The sequence below is a fragment of the Phacochoerus africanus genome, chromosome 2 (assembly GCF_016906955.1).
Source record: "Phacochoerus africanus isolate WHEZ1 chromosome 2, ROS_Pafr_v1, whole genome shotgun sequence".
Taxonomy (NCBI): Eukaryota; Metazoa; Chordata; class Mammalia; order Artiodactyla; family Suidae; genus Phacochoerus; species Phacochoerus africanus.
The window spans coordinates 255,898,337-255,917,002 of record NC_062545.1 but is presented as its reverse complement, the minus strand read 5'-3'; the positions used below and the strand labels follow the sequence as shown (position 1 = coordinate 255,917,002).

The following is an 18,666-nucleotide window of genomic DNA, read 5'->3' as shown; positions in this document are numbered from 1 at the left end:
GACAATGATTATTCAAGAAGATTCTCCAGAAGTCCTGAGTTCCCAGTCACTGAAGAAAAAATACCAATCTTTTAGCTGTAGCAGCAGAAAGGTACCTTCAGATATAGGGGTTTTCAGCATTAGTCTTGAGAGACATGTTCTTTTCAGTCCATAACAGCCTTCATTTTGACCTAGGAATTACAAGTATCGAACTCAGGTCACTTGGTGGTTTTAATCTTTCAACACTAAGAGAAAGGAACTTCACTTCTTCTTTTTCTTTTTTGTCTTTTTAGGGCCACATCTGCAGCATGTGGAAGTTCCCAGGCTAGGGGTCTAATCAGAGCTGAGCTGCTGGCCTACACCACAGCCACAGCAACATGGGATCTTTAATCCACTGAGCGGGGCCAGGGATCGAAGCCAGGTCCTCATGGATACCAGTTAGGTTTGTTATCATTGAACCACAGTGGAAATGCCTGAACTTAGCTTTTTCTGGGTGGCCTTTTGAAAACCTCATCATTAAAGAGCAGCTTTATCTTTAAAAACAGACTGCTAGTTGTTCCTGAAGTTGGCACTTCCTGGCCTAGGCTGTTCAGCTAAGACCACATTCTCAGCTAGGCACGGCCGTGAGAATAAACTCGTTTCAGTGGATTGTGATTGGAAGCGATGTGTGTAACTTCCGCCTTATTAGCCAAAACGAACATGATTGTCCAGGACTCCCCCTCTGGGTCCCTTTCCACTTGGTGGAATGCAGATCGCCAAGAAGAGCTTCAGCTACTCAGTCAAGGACAAGATGATGGAACACAAGAAAGAAGGAACCCGGGGCCTCAAATAACCTCCAGGAGCTGAACTCTTCCAACAGCCTGACCAGCGGGACCGTGACTTGAAAGAGACATGAACATGCTTTTTAAGCCACTGCATAATCTTTAAACTTTTAATTCCAATATAGAAATCATAAATAGTTTCAGACAGGAGTCCAGTAGGTTACGGATCTGGCTTTGTCACTGTCGTGGCCAGGTTGCTGCTGTGGCGCAGGTTCGATCCCTAGCCCAGGAATTTCCACATAAGCGGCCAAAAAAAGAGTTGCAGACAGCTTAAGTTTATCGCTGGCCGAGTTTTCATATGCTGAGCACACGCTAGTAACCTAGATGAAGACACGTGATACGGCCAAGAACCCAGATGGCCTTCTTTGTACTTCCCTCCAGAACGTCTGCCAAGGAGTCTGTGACAGCATACATTGGTTTTGTCTGCTCTTCTACTTTATATAAGTGGAATCGTATTGTAGTACATGAAGATACTGCCACAAATTTCTCCCATCCCTGCATGCGTGACCCTTTGCAAGGTAACATCTCATTAAAGGGTGGGATCTATTTTCCCACCCCTTGAATCTGTGTGGGTCTTTGACTTGGTTGACCAATGGAATGCAGAGGAACGAATGCTGTGCAAGTCTGAGGCTCGGCCTTAAAGAAAGTTTGCAGGTTCACTTTCAACCTCCTGGAATGCTGCTTGGAAGTCTTCATGTCAGGGAGGCGACCTAGGCCATGTGGAAAAGAATCCAGCACCACAATGCATGTGAACCAGGTCACTTTGGACCACCCAACCCTGCCAGATCTGCAGCTGAATGCAGCTGCAGATGAAGTCAGAAAGGAAACTGTACAGGTAGCTCACACAATCATGAAAAATAATAACTTGTTTTAAGATACTAAGTTTTGGGACAGTTGGTTATACAGCAATAGATTTACATAAAACAGTACGTGCTCTTATTTTTGGTCAGGCTTCTCTTGCTCAACACGATTGTGAGGTTAATTCACATTGTTGTATGTAGCTGAATATCATTCCTTCTCATTGCTGGATAGTATTCTGTTGTACGACAGTATTATAATTAACCACTTAACTACTGATGGGCACATGGGTAGTTTCCAGTGTGGGGCTCTTATAAGTACTGCTGCTATGAACATTCTAATATTATGTCATTTGGTAAAATATACATGCATTGGTGCTCATTATATAACCAGCAGAGGTCTTTCTGGGCCACAGGGTAACTTTGCATGATCACTTTTCGAAGATACCACCTCTTTCCCAATAGGTTTGTCCCAGTTCACACTCCCACCCGCTGTGCAGGCGCGTCAGCAGAGTTGCATTTGTTTCATACCCTTGGTAACACTCTGTGCTCTTAATCTTGCAACCCTCAGTTTTAAAGATGAGTATGTAGGAGTTCCCACCATGGCACAGTGGGTTAAGAATTTGCAGCAGCTCAGGTCACTCCGGAGGTACGCGTTCGATCCCCAGCCTGGCACAGTGGGTTAAAGGATCCCGTGTTGCTGCAGCTGTGGCTTGGATTCAGTCTTTGGACCAGAACTTCCATATGTTGTGGGTGCAGCTATAAAATTAAAGATGAATGTGTAGATGTTGAAGACTGTGCTAAGGAAGTGTCAGCTCCATGGGCCAACATTAGAAAGAAGCTAAAGAGTTCCTACTGTGATGCAATGGGATTGACAGCGTCTCTGCAGCAACAGGATGCAGGTTCCATCCCTGGCCTGGCACAGTGGGTTAAAGGATCCGGCTTTGCCACAGCTGCGGGCTAGCTCACAAGTAGGGCTCAGATCTGATCTCCCTGGCCCTTGGAACTCCTTATACCATGGGGTGGCCATGAACAAAAAAGAAAGATGCTGAACCAACTGGTTTTGATTTTTGATTCTACCTGATATCCCCAGTCAAGACCGGAATTTTTTTTTTTTTAAGACTGGAATTCAACAATAAAACTTTATATGTGTACAAACCACTTTCACAATCGGAGTCTTCCAATAAATAACACTGGTGTCAACTAGTACTGCATGTCCAGGTGCTGAACTCTCAGATATTTACCTTGCAGATATTTAAAATGAGGCTTCATGGACCTTTGTCCATGACTCACCCTAAGTGGAAAAAACAGGTAACAGGAATTCTGGTTGGGGATCCAGCATTGCTGTGGGCTGTCGTGTAGAGGGCAGTTCGGATCTGGCATTGCTATGGCTGTGGTATAGTCCTGCAGCTGTAGCTCAGATTCGACCCCTGGCCTGGGGATTTCCATGTGCTGCCAGTGCAGCCCTAAAAAGCAAAACAAAACAACAACAACAACAACAACAACAACAAAAACAGGTAACAAAAGAGCCCTATACAGCTTTGTCTGATTATGGTAAAAATATACCTGCATATATGATGTCTGTACATTCATATATGAAAGGTCTGGAAGAAATAGAGCCAAAATGTTAACAATGCTGTCTTGGTATTGAGTTTAAAGATAATTTGTTTTCTATTTTATATCTTTCTGTATTTATTTATTTACTTATTTCAATGAGGAGGAAATCAGTTTGGGGTTTTTTTGTCTTGTTGTTGTTGTTGTTGTCTTTTAGCCTTTTCTAGGGCCGCTTTCCCACGGCACATGGAGATTCCCAGGCTAGGGGTCTAATCAGAGCTGTAGCCACCAGCCTACACCAGAGCCACAGCAATGCTGGATCCGAGCCGCGTCTGCAACCTACACCACCCCTCATGGCAACGCCGGATCCTTAACCCACTGAACTAGGACAGGGATTGACCCCACAACTTCATGGTTCCTAGTCGGATTCGTTAACCACTGCGCCACTCCTCTTTTTGGCTGCACTTGCAGCCTGTAGCGGTTCTCAGGCCAGGGATTGAACCCATGCTACGGCAGTGACAATGGTGGATCCTTAACCCTCAGAGCCGCAGGAACTCCTGAATCAGTTTCATTTTAAAAACTTATTTTTGAAATAGATAATGCATTCATATAGTCAAAATCAAGAGTAAAAGAGAGTATACAATAAAGTCGTCCCGTCATCCTTGTCTGCCTTCCATCTAGCTCCCTCTGGAGGTAACCAGTGTTACCAGCATCTAGGGTACCCCTTCAGAGATAGTTCACACACGCACCACAAGCAAATACATAAATGTATTTCCTTTGTCACTTATATGATCAAAAACTTTCACTTTGAAGAAGAGGTTGTAGAAGAATATTTTATGATACGGAAAGACAAGCAGAAAGAAAAGCCCACCAAAGTGCGTAGGGTGTGACATATTTTATAATAATTTATGAAAAAGTTTTATATTTAAAATACGTATAGGACTTCCCATCATGGCTCAGTGGAAATGAACCTGACTAGTATCCATGAGGATGCTGGTTCGATCCCTGGCCCTGCACAGTGGGTTAAGGATGTGGTGTTGCTGTAGCTGTGGCTGTGGTATAGGCCCCTAGTCTGGGAACCTCCATATGCCGCACTTGTGGCCCCAAATAAAACAATAAATAAATACAATAAAATGCTTATAAAGAGACTGAAAGTCTGTACATCCAGTGTCTCTGTGGTCATCTCTGCCTGTAGGATTTGGGGTGAGTTTATCTTCTTATAGGTGGCAGTGTGGCCTGGGGGTTTAGGGTGTGGACTCCAGTACCACAATGCCTAGTTCAGATCCTTGTCTTCTGCTTCTCAGCCCTATGACCTTGACTTAATCTTATTGCCTTTATCTGTGAAATGGAGAGGATATGATGGTAGCCTCTGCACACAGTGGCCATCAGGAATGTTCCACGGTTCTGGTAGAGCTCCTCGAACAGTGCCTAGTATTGTTCCTAGTGTCAGTGAGTGTCACATTCATCTGAGCTTCCTAATTTTTCCATATTGGGCATGTATTACAATAAAAAAGACTAAACTCCCACAAGAGAAGGGAAACTGGGTAGATACAGGCCCTACAGACCCAGTGACTTCCCGGTTTTGACTAAAAGGCCCATGAGAAGGTCTGTCTGTCTGCGCTGCCAGGAGCCTTCCGAGAGCAGAGATGGACTTTGGCCCAGGAGCCCTCTGTCTCTCCGGGCATTTGGAGAAGGCCTTTGAGACCTTCCTGGAAGCTCCCTGGCCCTTCCTTGTTTGTACAAACGGCCTCCTGCAACTCTTTGCCACTGTCTTCCCGGCAGGGCTCACCTGAGAACGGGCTTCAGAGTAAAAGGGAGGACTCACCCAACTGTGTCTGGCCCAACTCACAGCAGGGGCCTTCAGAGGGGCAACCACTGCCACCCTGACGTGGTGGGAAGTCTGGGGGATTAGAAGACAAGATGCTTCATTCACAGCCCAGCTGGAGAAAGAACTCACTGTGGTTCCATGCTTCTAAACACACTAGGTGGCACGGGCAGGTGGCCTGCTGTCCTGTGTCCTCAGCCCAGATGTCCTTTGCCTGGGGACAGGGAGGGGAGGACAGGGCTGTACGACAGCAGATGAGGGCAAGGGAGGAAAGTGAGGGACCAGGAGCTGGAGGCCCTGGGTTCCAGGGGCCCAACCTCAGCTCTGACATTGTGCATTGATGTTAGCTGGTATAAATTTTTTTTTTTTTTTTTTGTCTCTCTTTTCTGAGGCCACTTCCCATGGCATGTGGAGGTTCCCAGGCTAGGGGTCTAATCGGAGCTGTAGCCACCGGCCTACACCAGAGCCACAGCAACGTGGGGTCTGAGCTGCGTCTGTGACCTACACCACAGCTCACGGCAATGACGGATCCTTAACCCACTGAGCAAGGCCAGGGACCGAACCCGCAACCTCATGGTTCCTAGTCGGATTTGTTAACCACTGCGCCACAATGGGAACTCCCTGGTATAAATTCTTAATTTCACCAAAAACCAATCACTCCTCACAAAACTCCTCAAGTTGATCTGGGAATGACAGTGCCAGATGTGACCTGCTTAATAAGAGGAAGTATGTGAACTACTTTCTATTTGAAAGAATATCAAGATCTTGCAGTTTTTGCTACAACTGAGATAAACAAGGGCTAGGAAATAGTACTATACCCATCTTTTAAATTTTATTCAATTGATACATTCTAAAAATAAAACACTGAAAGTTTACCATCCTCATCCACAGTTCTAAAATCCCTACACTCTGAGACAAAGTTTTGTTTGTTAAACTTGGTACCAAAATTGACCTGACCTGATGGTGCTTATTCTTGTTGGTATCAATCTATATAATAAATTGCAGAATATTAATGTATTGGATTACAGGGTGCTGCCTCAGATCTCACTAGCATATGGTAAATGCATCATATCTTCCTAAAATATGAAAAATTCTATTTCTTTTTTTTTTTTTGTCTTTTTGCCATTTCTTGGGCTGCTCCCACAGCATTTGGAGGGTCCCAGGCTAGGGGTCAAATCAGAGCTGTAGCCACTGGTCTACACCACAGCCACAGCAACGCGGGATCCGAGCCACGTATTTGACCCACACCACAGCTCACAGCAACACCAGAACTCCGAAAAATTCTATTTCTGAAACACATCTGGGGGTTCCCGTCATGGCTCAGTGGTTAACGAATCCGACTAGGAACCATGAGGTTGCGGGTTCGAACCCTGGCCTTGCTCAGTGGGTTAAGGATCTGGCGTTGCCGTGAGCTGTGGTATAGGTCAAATACGCGGCTCGGATCTGACATTGCTGTGACTCTGGTGCAGGCCCGCCAGCTACAGCTCCGATTAGACTCCTAGCCTGGGAACCTCCATATATATGCTGCAGGTGTGGCCCTAAAAGAGGGAAAAGACAAAACAAACAAACAAATAAAACCATATCTGGCCCCAACGGTTTTGGGTGAGGATTATGACCTTGAAAAACAAATTCAGATGCTGCACAAAGGAGACGCAGGTGGAGTCACCCAGCCCTGCCTAGGGTGTCTTCTTCCTGGTGTCAGGTCCCTGGGAGTCTGTGAATCTGGAGACGAATGTAATCAGGACGAGTCAAGGAGCACATACTGGGAGTATGTTTCTTAAATGAGTCCTCCTCATACTTCAGTGTGTCTCTGAATCCCCCAAGGGATCTTGTAGAAATGCAAAATTGGACTCAGTAGGTCTGGAGTGGGTCTGAGCTTCTGTATTTCTCTCAACCTCCAGGTGATGCCGCTACTGGGGCTGTTCTAGCCTCTGGACAAGCCTAGGGCAAGGCTCCAAGTGATAACAGCAAGATGCCCCCAGAGAGAGGTTATCCCCCCTCCCCGCGCCCTTGGCCAGATAGGGGCTTGCCAAACACTGATGATCTGACCAAAAACCTGCCTCATCACCACCTTTTCTCCATCCTCCACTGCCCAGTTCCTGCCCTCTGCTGCCTCTTCCGCCCCACACAGCTTCCTCCCACCCGCTGCCTCCACTTCAGACCTTGGCTGGGCTCCACCAGGTCTCATGACTCTTCACTCACCGGTTCCAAGGTACTGCTTAGAGGAGGTTCTTTTCTGGCTGACTGACCTCACCTCCCAAGCATGAACTAAATTAGTTCAACTCTCAGATTCCTAAGATGCCTCACTATCTCTCCTGGGTATCTCCCGGGAAATTTTTCCACTGTTTGCAGTGTACCCAAGCCCTGACCCATGCGGAGACATTATGATCATGCATTTGCTCACTAGACAATTAGTGACCCGGGGAAGGGCCATGCATGGCTGTCTTATTTTTATTTCAATGCTTACAGTGCCCTGTCTGATTTCTTACACACCCTCCTTGCTTTTCTTTCAAAGTTTTGGATTCCCTGGTTGCAGAAAACTCAGACTGACTTACTTTCCAAGTGAATTTTCCTATTACAAAAAAATACATATTTATTATTGAAAGTTTAGAAAATCCAGATAAGAGGAAAATGACAATACCAGTAAGCTTATCACCCAGAGATAACCATTGAGATATTTTGTCTCATGGCCATGCAGCCTTTTCTTTTTTTTGTCTTTTTAGGGCAGCATCAGCACATACAGAGGTTTCTAGGCTGGGGTCAAATAGGTGTAGCCGCTGGCCTACACCGCAGGCACAGCAGCTCCAGATCCAAGCCATGTCTGTGACCTACACCACAGCTCACAGCAACGTCGGATCCTTAGGCCACTGAGCGAGGCCAGGGATGGAACCTGCTAGTCAGATTTGTTGCCGCTGAGCCACGATGGGAACTTTGCCATTCGGTCTTTATATACATAAATTTTGTTTTATAAAATCTGGCTCAGACAGCATTTTGTAAACTGCTTTGCCCCCCTCCATTTATGTGTATTGTGACCATTTTCACAAGTCAAAAAAAATTCTTCCACAAATTATTTTAACTGATGATGTAATTTTCTACTTAACTGATGTGCTGTAGGTGGCTCTTTTGTTTTTTTCAGTCATTTGTGGTGGAAATAAAACTGCAGTGGAGTTCCTGTTGTGGCTCAGTGGAGACAAATCTGACTAGGAACCAGGTTGCGGGTTTGATCCCTGGCCTTGCTCACTGGATTAAGGATCTGGCATTGCCGTGAGCTGTGGTATAGGTTGCAGATGTGGCTCAGATCCCGTGTTGCTGTGGCTGTGGCACAGGCCAGCAGCTGAAGCTCCAATTCGACCCCTAGCCTGGGAACCTCCATATGCCTCAGGTGTGGCCCTAAAAAGCAAATAAATGAAACTGCAATGACCATCCTTACTTAACCAAAAGATACAGGCATTTTCTAATTGTGACACTAACTCTGGTGTGTCATTTTTTTTTTTTTTTTCCTCTCAGCACAACCAATTAATTCTCCCACACCAGCTGGGTGTACTGTTCAACCCAAATCTGACACTACCTACCTGGAGATGGCATCAGATGCCACACTTGAAGGGTTCAGTCCCACAGGACTGCCTCCCCTCCACACACATTTCAGACACCAACTGAAAGGCCACATTGTCCCCTGTGCTTCTGATCAATTGGCTACAGATCGGAGGTTCCCATGACCACTTCCGTGGGTTTGATGAAGGAGCTGGAGAGGCTTGCAAGACTCCGAGAAACATTCGCTTACATTTACCAGCTTATTATCAAGGATATTCCGAAGGACATTGATGAACAGCCAGAAGGAAGGGATGCGTAGGGCAGGGTGTGTGGGAAGGGCCATGGGGCTTGCACTGTCTGAGCGTGCCATTCTCCCAGCACTTCATGTGTTGATTGGCCCAGAAGCTCTCTGAGCCCTGTCTGCTTAGGTTTTTATGGAGGCTTCATTACACAGGCATGACTGATCAAATCACTGACCATTGGTGATTGAACTTAAATTTCAAGCTTCTCTCCCCTCCCAAGAGGTAGAAGAGAGACGGGGGACCAGACTGAAAGTTCCAACTGCCAAATCACCCAAGTTGGTTCCCTTGGCAACCAGACCCCAAAAGTCACTTCATTTAACCTAGCAAAACACCTTTCTAGTTCTCCTTACTTAGGAAGTTTCAAACGTTTTAGGAACTCTGCGCCGGGAACAGGATAAAGGCCAAATATATATATTCCGTACTTTATCTATATATCTATATCTATGTATTTTTTTTCTTTTTTTCTGCTTTTTTAGGGCCGCTCCCACGGTGTATGGAGGTTCCCAGGCTAGGGGTCTAATCCAAGCTGCAGCCACTCGCCTACACCACAGCCACAGCAATGCTGGATCCTCAATCCACTGAGTGAGGCCAGGGACTGAACCCGCAACCTCATGATAGTCGGATTCGTTTCCACTGCACCACAGTGGGAGTTCCTATTCCTTACTATAAATCACAGTATCACACATATCTTTTGGCTACTTCCAGGGAATTATATTATGATATCAAAGTGTAAAAACTTCATCATGATTTGCATGAGTTGCCAAACCAGAAAGCATGGCTTCCAAACTCTCAAATACAAACCAAATCCTTTGTGCTGAATCATTGTCTTCAATTCCCACTAACCTAAGTTACTCAGAAGTGACACTGGAAAACAGGGGATGCCAGGCTAAGAGGGAATTCTAGGCCACCAGGGCCATGCCTTGAGGCATCCCTGATTCCTGTTCAGAAAGAGGAAAAATGAATGCTTAGAGATCTTTGCCAGGGACCTACAACCTCCCAAAGTCCACAACTAGTTTCCAAGACCATGCTAGGCAAATCTAAATCCTGCAATCATTTCAGCATTTATTTCTCCATGCAATGTTGATATATTTAAAATGAAGGGATTAGATCAATAAGGGAATGGGTAAGTAATTTCTGATACAGCCATTCAATGAACAATGATACAACCATTAAAAACCTGACAAAGCTCATTATACACGAATACAAAATGATGTCTCAGATACATCAAGTTAAAACAAGGTGTAAAACCATGTATACCATATGCACTTTAGTGTACAAAGGAGGAAAAGGAATACACAGACACTTCATCATAAGAGTTTGGTGTATTCATAAAGCTTCTTTGGAAAGACACATGAGAAATTTATAGTATAATACCTTAATTTTCAGGGAAACTGGGTAGTTGGGAGAAGAACATTTTCACTGCAAACTCAAACCTTTCACATGATGAATATGTAAATATATTACCATTTTTAAAATTAAAAATGTTGGGAGTTCCCTGGTGGCCTAGTCACTAAGGCTCAGGTGTTGTTACTGCAATGGTCTGAGTCACTGCTGTGGTTCATATTCAATCCCTGGCCCAAGAACTTCTGCATGCTGCAGCATGGCCAAATAAATAACTAAAAATAAAAATTTTAAATAAAATAAAATATAAAATGTTTAAAACAAAATAAGGGGACTAGGGCATTTGATTCCATCACCAATCAAATGCATTTATTTGTTTATTCTTCACACTCCATTTAAATGGTCAATAAAGGAATAAAAGAAGAGGACGGTAAGTCCTGAGAATAGGAGATGGAACAAAAATGTATCTTTAGGGGAAGACAGTGAGGCAATGGCACAGATTTCAGAGCCAGATTTGCAGTCTGGCTCTTTTAAGTTGCTTCTCAAGAGCTCTTGGGCAAATAAATCCCTTACTCGCTTTGAGCTTCTGATTCCTTATCTATGGAAGAGTAAGGACAAGTCTTACTATGTGTTCCATATTGTGCCTCTTGGGAGTGTCTGGAGGTCATAGGTCAGAAGCATTTACTAAAGCACATAGTAGAAAACTATCATTACTTTCAATAATAATAGTGGGGTTTTAGCTACTATTATTTATTTTTTTATTTATTTTTTATTTTTTTGTCTTTTTGTTGTTGTTGTTGCTATTTCTTGGGCCGCTCCCGCGGCATATGGAGGTTCCCAGGCTAGGGGTTGAATCAGAGCTGTAGCCACCGGCCTACGCCAGAGCCACAGCAATGCGGGATCCGAGTCGCGTCTGCAACCTACACCACAGCTCATGGCAACGCGGGATCGTTAACCCACTGAGCAAGGGCAGGGACCGAACCCGCAACCTCATGGTTCCTAGTCGGATTCGTTAACCACTGCGCCACGACGGGAACTCCTTGTTTATTTTTTGAAAGCAAATTTCCAGTCACTTTATTAGAAATTGTTGATAATTTTGTCTTTTTTTTTGTCTTTTTGCCTTTTCTAGGGCTGCTCCTGCGGTATATGGAGGTTCCCAGGCCAAGGGTCCAATTGGAGCTGCAGTTGCCGACCACGGCAACATGGGATCCGAGCTGTGTCTGTGACCTACACTGCAGCTCAGGGCAATGCTGGATCCTTAACCCACTGAGCAAGGCCAGGGATTGAACCCGCATTCTCGTGGATGCTAGTCGATTTCATAACCCACTGCACCATAGTGGGAACTCCAGAGCTACTATTATTTTAATGTTTTTCAGTCTGATAGGAAAAATAGCAGTATCTTATTTAAATTTAAATTTGAATTTCTCTAATTGTAAATGAGGTTGAACAACTACAAATATATTCCATTTGTATTTCTTTTTCTGTGATTTGCCTGATCACATCATAATAATTAACATTTACCACATGTTCCTGTGTACCAGGCACTGTGTTATGATCTCTGCATGCATTATCTCATTTCACCTGCCAAGCAAATAGGTAAAATTATTACACCTATTTTCAGGTAAGAAAACCAATATTTGAGAAGTGAAGTTGCTCACATCTCCATTGCTAGTAAGTAGAGTCTGGATTCTGAGCGAAGACTTGCCTCTGACCCAGAAATCTGACTCGATTGAACCCAGGCTCTTCAGGTTTATGCTTAAATGAGTCTCCCCTGATTGTTTCCCTATTGGATTGTTTGCCTTTTCTTAATGTTTTACAAGCGCCCTTTGTATTTTGGTTGTAGGGCTCGGAATAGGGAAGGATCCATCCGAGCTGAGGAGCAGAAGTGACTTCAGAGGCGCCCTGCCTGCCCGTCAGCGTAAGGCAGTGTGTGAGCCAAGGTGGTGTAGTCAGAGGGGATGGCAGGAGACCAGCCCAGCGCAGAACAGAGGCCTGCAAAGATGAGTGGACTTCGACCCCCTTAGAGAAAAAGCAAGAGTGACTCACAGGAGGAAGATGTAATCAAAGCTTCCAGGCTGTCTGTCCCCCGTAAGCCCAGACAGTCCAAAGTCAGCAAAGGGGAGAGGAGGAAAACCTGAGCTGGAGAGCTGGCCAAGAGCTGCCTGAAGACCATGCAAATGAGGCCCGCCCACAACTGCCTGGAAACCAGGCCTGGAGAAGCCAGAGCCCAGAGCACAGGCTGCAGGGCTGCGTTCGGGAAAGGAGGAGGAGGAAGTGGGGGAGATTCCGAGGGTGCAGGTAAGGAGCCGGGAGGGTCTTGGAGGGTCAGGTCACAGAACCCAGCCGTCCAGAGAGGCAGCATCCAACAGGTGCACACCAGCCTGGGAGTCAGGGCTCCTGGGGGCAGCTTTCAAGCTCAGCCATTCTTTAACTGTGAAGCCTTGGGCAAGTCACTTCACCCTTCTGAGCCTTGATGCTCCTGTGTATAGAATGGGTATAAAAATATCATGCTAACTACTTATTGAGCATCTGCTGTGCTTTGCTGGGCACATAACACGACATTCTCCCTTCCTCACAGCAAGTTCATAGGGTGGGATCATAAGCCTATATTACAGAGGAAAATGAAGCTCAGAGTGGTTAAGCCATTTGTCTAAGACCTCACAGCAAAGAAGTCTGGTTCCAAAACTGTACACTCTCAACTCCTGATCCTGCTTCCTTCAGAAGGTGTTTTAAAGGATCAAATGGTTTAGGCAGATGGAAAAAAGTTGTAAAAGGCAATTACCCTGTCTAGTTGTGAGTTGCTGCACTTAAGACCCTGGCCGGGACTGAGGACCTTGGTAAACTGGGAAGTGCTGTAAAAATACTTGTTCTTCACCTCTCCCCTCTGGAGGTCAAAAGGGTTGCAGTGATGCTACAGACAGTTGATATTTGGCTGACTGACCCGCTCACAGACTAAGGCCGTATACCTGTGGGGGTGGTGTTGGGATGTCCTGGCTTGAGGGTGAGGGGTGGGTGGATAAGTGGCCAGAGTCTGTCCTGGAGACAAACTCTGAAACCACAGCAAGGCCTGAGGGGCCCATGGCAGATAAGGGCCCAGGTGCCGATGCAACAGTCATCTTCTCCTCTTGAATGGCCCTTTACAGCTTTGGCCGTGGAGCTTTAGACAATGTAAGTCTGCTTTGTGGGGAGGGAGCTCTTGAAGGGTAGTAATACAGGTGTGCTGCAGTAAAGTTAGAATTTTCAGATAAGACAATTAAAACCAAACCAACCTATAATCCTACCCCCAGAGATAACCACTGTTGACATTTTGGTGTTTGATTTTCTAGACATTTTTTTCCATTGCACACATCTATTGAAAAGTTGGATTGGATTATAATATGGTTTTATGACTGATTCTTTTCACTTAATGACATGTCATGAACGTATTTCCATGCCCTCAGCATGCGGAAGTTCCTAGGCCAGGGATTGAACTGGAGCCAAAGTAGTGACACCACCAGATCCTTAACCACGAGGTCACCAGGGAACTCTGAGCAGAACCTATTTAATCAGGGTCCTCCTGCTATTGGATAATTGCCAGTTTTCAACTTTTCACCATCAGCGCAGTCTTTGATGGGCAACTCTCTCATCAAATTTTCGCACAGGTCCTAGATTATTTCCATAGGATAGATTCCCAGTGGGGGAACTGCTGAATCAGGGTTATGATTCAGCCTTGAGCCTTCCTGTCTTCCAAATCCATTTGCAAGGATAATACAACCACCTCATATATAGTCTTTACCAGGTGCTAGGCTCTGTCTAAGAACTTTACCCTCTGAGCTGCTACTTTTAGCTCCCTTTTCAGAAGAAACTGAAGAACAAAAGGGTTTTAAGCAGGTCAATTGGAATCACAGCCCTGAGAAGCAGTGGCTTGGGTGTCATGGGCTTGACAACCTGGTTGGTTCTAAAATCTATGCTGTCCACTGCTTCTTGGGAAGTACATTTGGTTCCATCTCCAAAGGTCTCTTTCACCCCGTGCCCTTGCTCTTCTCCATCATCGCCTCACCTTTGTCAAGCCCCGCCATCCCCACCTCGACTGTCCCCAGAGCCCCTAACTGGTCTTTCATTTCCACTCCATCCCTTTCGGTCTGCCCTCGGCTCTACAGCTGAAATGATATTTTTAAAAAGGAAATAGGGAGTTCCCGTCGTGGATCAGTGGTTAATGAACCCCACTGGTAACCATGAGGTTGTGGGTTTGATCCCTGGCCTCGTGCGGCGGGTTAAGGATCTGGTGTTGCCATGAGCTTGGTGTAGGTTGCAGACAAGGCTTGGATCCTGCGTTGCTGTGGCTGTGGTGTAGGCTGGCAGCTGTAGCTCCAATTCAACCCCTAGCCTGGAAACCTCCATATGCCACAGGTGCGGTCCTAAAAAGACAAAAGACCGAAAAAAAAGAAAAAGAAAAGTAAATAGGATCAGGTCCTACACATCCCTCCGACCTCGCTGGCACACCTGCACAAACACCCATCCCTAGAATGAAACCTAGATGCATTTCCCAGCCTCCAGGGCCCACCTCCTACCTCTCTGGCTTTTTCACTTCCTGCTCTGGATCCACCTGCTATACTTTAGTCACCTGGCTTCCTTTCACTTCCTCAATGGGCAGAGTGTTTCTCACCTTAGGGCTTTGGCACAGGCTGTTCTCTGGAGCTGGAATGCTCTTCCTCCATCCTGCAGGACTGGCTTCTTCCCATCCTCCAGCCTTTCATATCAACTCCTTGGAGAAAACTTGCCCTGGCGGTCTTATCGAAAGCAGCCAGCCCCCTAAATCCATTTTCTTTTTTTTTCCTTTATAGCATTCACTAAAATTATGCATTTACTTATTGCCCATCCCTCATTAAATGTCTCTTTCCCTCGACTGACTCTGAATGTCATGGGGTCAAAGACCATGTCTCTTTTGTTCCCCATTATTGACCCAGTGCCTAGGACAGCGCCTGGCATATGGTGAGCTCTGACTGAGGCAGTGACTATAGAACGGACAAATGATCCACAGAAAGAGGCACTCACTGGTAAGGATCCTTGGCAAACGAGCCCGGCTTTGGCCAGAGCTGTTCCATCCTCTTCCAGGGCTTCATTTCCTCTTCCCTACACGAGGCAGTGACAGAAGTCTAGGGTCTAGAAGAAAATCAGCAAGCTGTAGGTGAGAGGGTTAGCAGGTTTTGCTTCAGATGCCAACTCAGGGAGATGATGTCATGCTGGGGGCATAAGGAGACTTCCTGCCCCTGAATCCCTCCTGTAGCCTTCCTGGATTCCTACCACGAGAGACTTCAGGTCACGAGGAAATGCAGACACTCGCTCTCCAGTTCACAAAACACATCCAGCAGGTGGACTGAATGGATGAGCCTTCTGCCTTTCTCTTGGCACGCGGTGGCGGTCCGCAAGTCCCAGTGTCACCACTAACTAACTAGCTGGGTCACCTTGGTGAGAGTCACATGCCTCCCATCTGCAAAGTGAGAGGTTAGGATGGAGAAGAGGCTTTTAAACTTTTTTTTTCCCCTCAGAAACTTAACTCTTCTACTTATTCAAATGACCAATATGAGAAAAGCCAAGTGTTTCTGTTTGAAATGGGGAAGTGCGGAGTTCCCGTTGTGGCGCAGGTTGCGGGTTCGATCCCGGCCCTTGCTCAGTGGGTTAATGATCCGGCGTTGCCGTGAGCTGTGGTGTAGGTTGCAGACGCGGCTCAGATCCCGCATTGCTGTGGCTCTGGCGTAGGCCGGTGGCTACAGCTCCGATTCAACCCCTAGCCTGGGAACCTCCATATGCCGCTGGAGCGGCCCAAGAAATGGCAAAAAGACAAAAAAAAAAAAAAAGAAAAGAAATGGGAAAGTGCCATTTGGGCAGCTCTCTGGCCTTTGCTGCAGGCGGGTGCGCTGGAGTGCTCCTTCTCCCTGACTGCCTCTTTTAAGTCCCCAAGGGTGGTGAGCTGTACACCCCTTAGACTCCTGGATCTCTGTGGTCACTGCCTGCCAGGCTGAGCATCTGTGCCCAAGAACAAAGAAGGCAGCAAGGCTCGCAGGTTCTGCTTGTAGCTCCTCAGGCGCATTAGATGATCAGAAGGGGATAAGAGAGGACTTGCTGAATTTGACATTCAGAGAACATTCAGAGATTTTAGGCTGTGCAGCAGGTGAATTTCATAGCAACCGAAGGGCAGGGCAGGCAGCCCCTTGTGTGAGAAGGAGGTTTCAGCCATTTCAGAAAAGAAATGAAAGCCCAGGAAAGAAGAAGCCTAGAAGGCTCACTTACCCACCCCACAGTCTAGAGAAAGGAGATTGCCACCCCTGCCTTTCCAGGCCAAAGATCCCAGGTCTTGAGACCGCCCACAGTCTCGCAGATACTGGGCTTCAGGGTTGGTTGTTTGCCATGCCCCAGGGGAGCTCAGGTCCCCCACCTCCCCACCCGCCACCTGGGCAGCTCTCTGGCCTTCGCTGCAGGCAGGTGTGCTCATGAGGCTGCAGCCTGGGCCACCTGGCAGCTCCAGGTGCTGCGTGTGCGCTGCCATGGAGACGGCCCCAGGGTTGCTGGTGAGAAGGCAGAGTCCCAAAGCTTTGTGGATTCTGGAGAGGAAGAGGCTGGAGCCTCAAACCCTTCAGGGTAATCTCCCTGACCACCCCAGTGCTAAGGAAGCCCAGGTGGGTGCTCTGAGGGTTTCCTGGGACAAAGGGATGGAAGAGGAGCCTGGGGTGGCCAGACCTTGGGAGGAGGCTCTGGAAGGGCTGATCTGAGCTTGCTGGGTAGGGGAGCCTCCCCAAGTTTCCAGTCAAGGGGAAAGGCCTTCCCATAGGCCCTCTTGCCAGGCCAGCGCAGTGCCCCCCACAGAGACTGGGCCAGTGGCGCTGAGGATTGGTCCTGCAGCCCAAGGGGAGGAGGAGGAAGAGAGGGCCTGGCATTTGCCCCCAGAGGAGGGACAGACCAGGAATTTGCAAAGCCCATCTCCATGCTAGTCGGGGATCTGGGGCAGCAAGGAGGGGACACTTAGTCTCTAGCCTGAAGCACTGACTGTGGCTCCCCCCCCCCCCCCGCCCCCATTTGAGAAGCCAAGGGTAATTGCCTGCAGCACAAAGAGCACTTTTATTCATTTCCCTACAGAGCCTCTCCTCCAGGGGGAGCTCGCTAATGGTGAGGTGGCTCAGGCCTTTGCCCCATAGACAGGAGGCTGCGCGGGCACCAGACTTAACTCTATGGCTTAGGAACTGGGAGATCTGGAACAATCGCTTCATCTTTTTGAATCCAAGCTTTTCATCTGTGAAATGTGGGTGATAACCCCTTTGAACAATCCACAGGACACAGCCTAGGGCCGAGCCCAGGCACAGAGCTTAATGGGAGTTCCTTTGCTCCTTTGTCCTTTCTGCCAGGACATCTCCTGCCAGACCTCCCGGTGTCCGGACTGAGGATGGCCGAGCTGCAGGGCCGGGAGCCTGAGTGCCCCGTCTGCTGGAACCCCTTCAACAACACCTTCCACACCCCTAAAGTGCTGGACTGCTGCCACTCCTTCTGCGTGGAATGCCTGGCCCACCTCAGCCTGGTGACTCCGGCCCGGCGCCGGTTGCTGTGCCCGCTCTGTCGCCAGCCCACGGTGCTGGCCTCCGGGCAGCCTGTCACTGACTTGCCCACGGATACTGCCGTGCTCACCCTGCTCCGCCTGGAGCCCCACCACGTCATCCTGGAAGGCCGCCAGCTCTGCCTCAAGGACCAGCCCAAGAACCGCTACTTCCTGCGCCAGCCCCGCGTCTACACGCTGGACTTGGGCCCCGAGCCTGCGAGCCAGGCTGGGATCCCCCAGGACACAGCCCCTACCAGCAGGCTGGCGCCCAGCCCCAGCCCCAGCCCCAGCCGCTCCTCTCTGAGACAGTGCTTCCGCAACCCGCAGTTCCGCATCTTTGCCTACCTGATGGCCGTCGTCCTCAGCGTCACCCTGCTGCTCATCTTCTCCATCTTCTGGACCAAGCAGTTCCTCTGGGGTGTGGGGTGAGCGTCTGCTGCAGACAAGGAACCAGGCCTTTCTTGGCTGCCGCTGAGCAGGGGGACTGCAGAGCCTCATTCGGGATTGGCTTCCTTTGTAGTATTGTTCAGTTTTACAACCCAGGGATCAGCTAGGCTTTGCGTCTGCTTCTAGGAACAGAGAATCTTGCAGTAATGAGAACCTCTGAGAGCTGAAGGGCTGGGGAAAGATACGAAGAGAGCTCTGGGTCCTGGAAGCACAGAGAAGCAGATCTGCAATTACAGAGCTACTTAGCAAGTTGTGCCAAAGGGCTGGACAATGGTGTCCAGAACCTGACCAGCCCAGAGAGCAAGTTGCATTTCTTACTGGAACTGCTTTGAACTCAGTTCACATTTTTTTTTTTAACCCTGAGTTGCTCTTTTTACTGTTTGTTGCTAAAAAACTTGGAAAGTGGACTTCAATTGTGAGCCAGTGTGTGTGTCCCCCCCCTTTCAGTTTTCTCTTTGGATGTCTTGTCACCAGTCCCAGTAAAAATGGCCCGCATTCATTA

At 47.6% G+C, this 18,666-nt stretch overlaps 1 protein-coding gene across 1 annotated transcript in view; it reads left to right on the top strand.

Moving 5' to 3' along the window:
- The window catches only part of RNF183 (ring finger protein 183), a 23,851-nt gene extending 5,185 nt beyond the window's left edge, over window positions 1–18,666 (top strand). The window contains exons 2-3 of the mRNA XM_047768192.1: window positions 11,994–12,448; window positions 17,530–18,666. Of these exons, the coding sequence (XP_047624148.1) occupies window positions 12,322–12,448; window positions 17,530–18,146 (744 nt within the window). The 5' untranslated portion in view covers window positions 11,994–12,321 and the 3' untranslated portion in view covers window positions 18,147–18,666. The remainder of the gene's footprint in view (window positions 1–11,993; window positions 12,449–17,529) is intronic.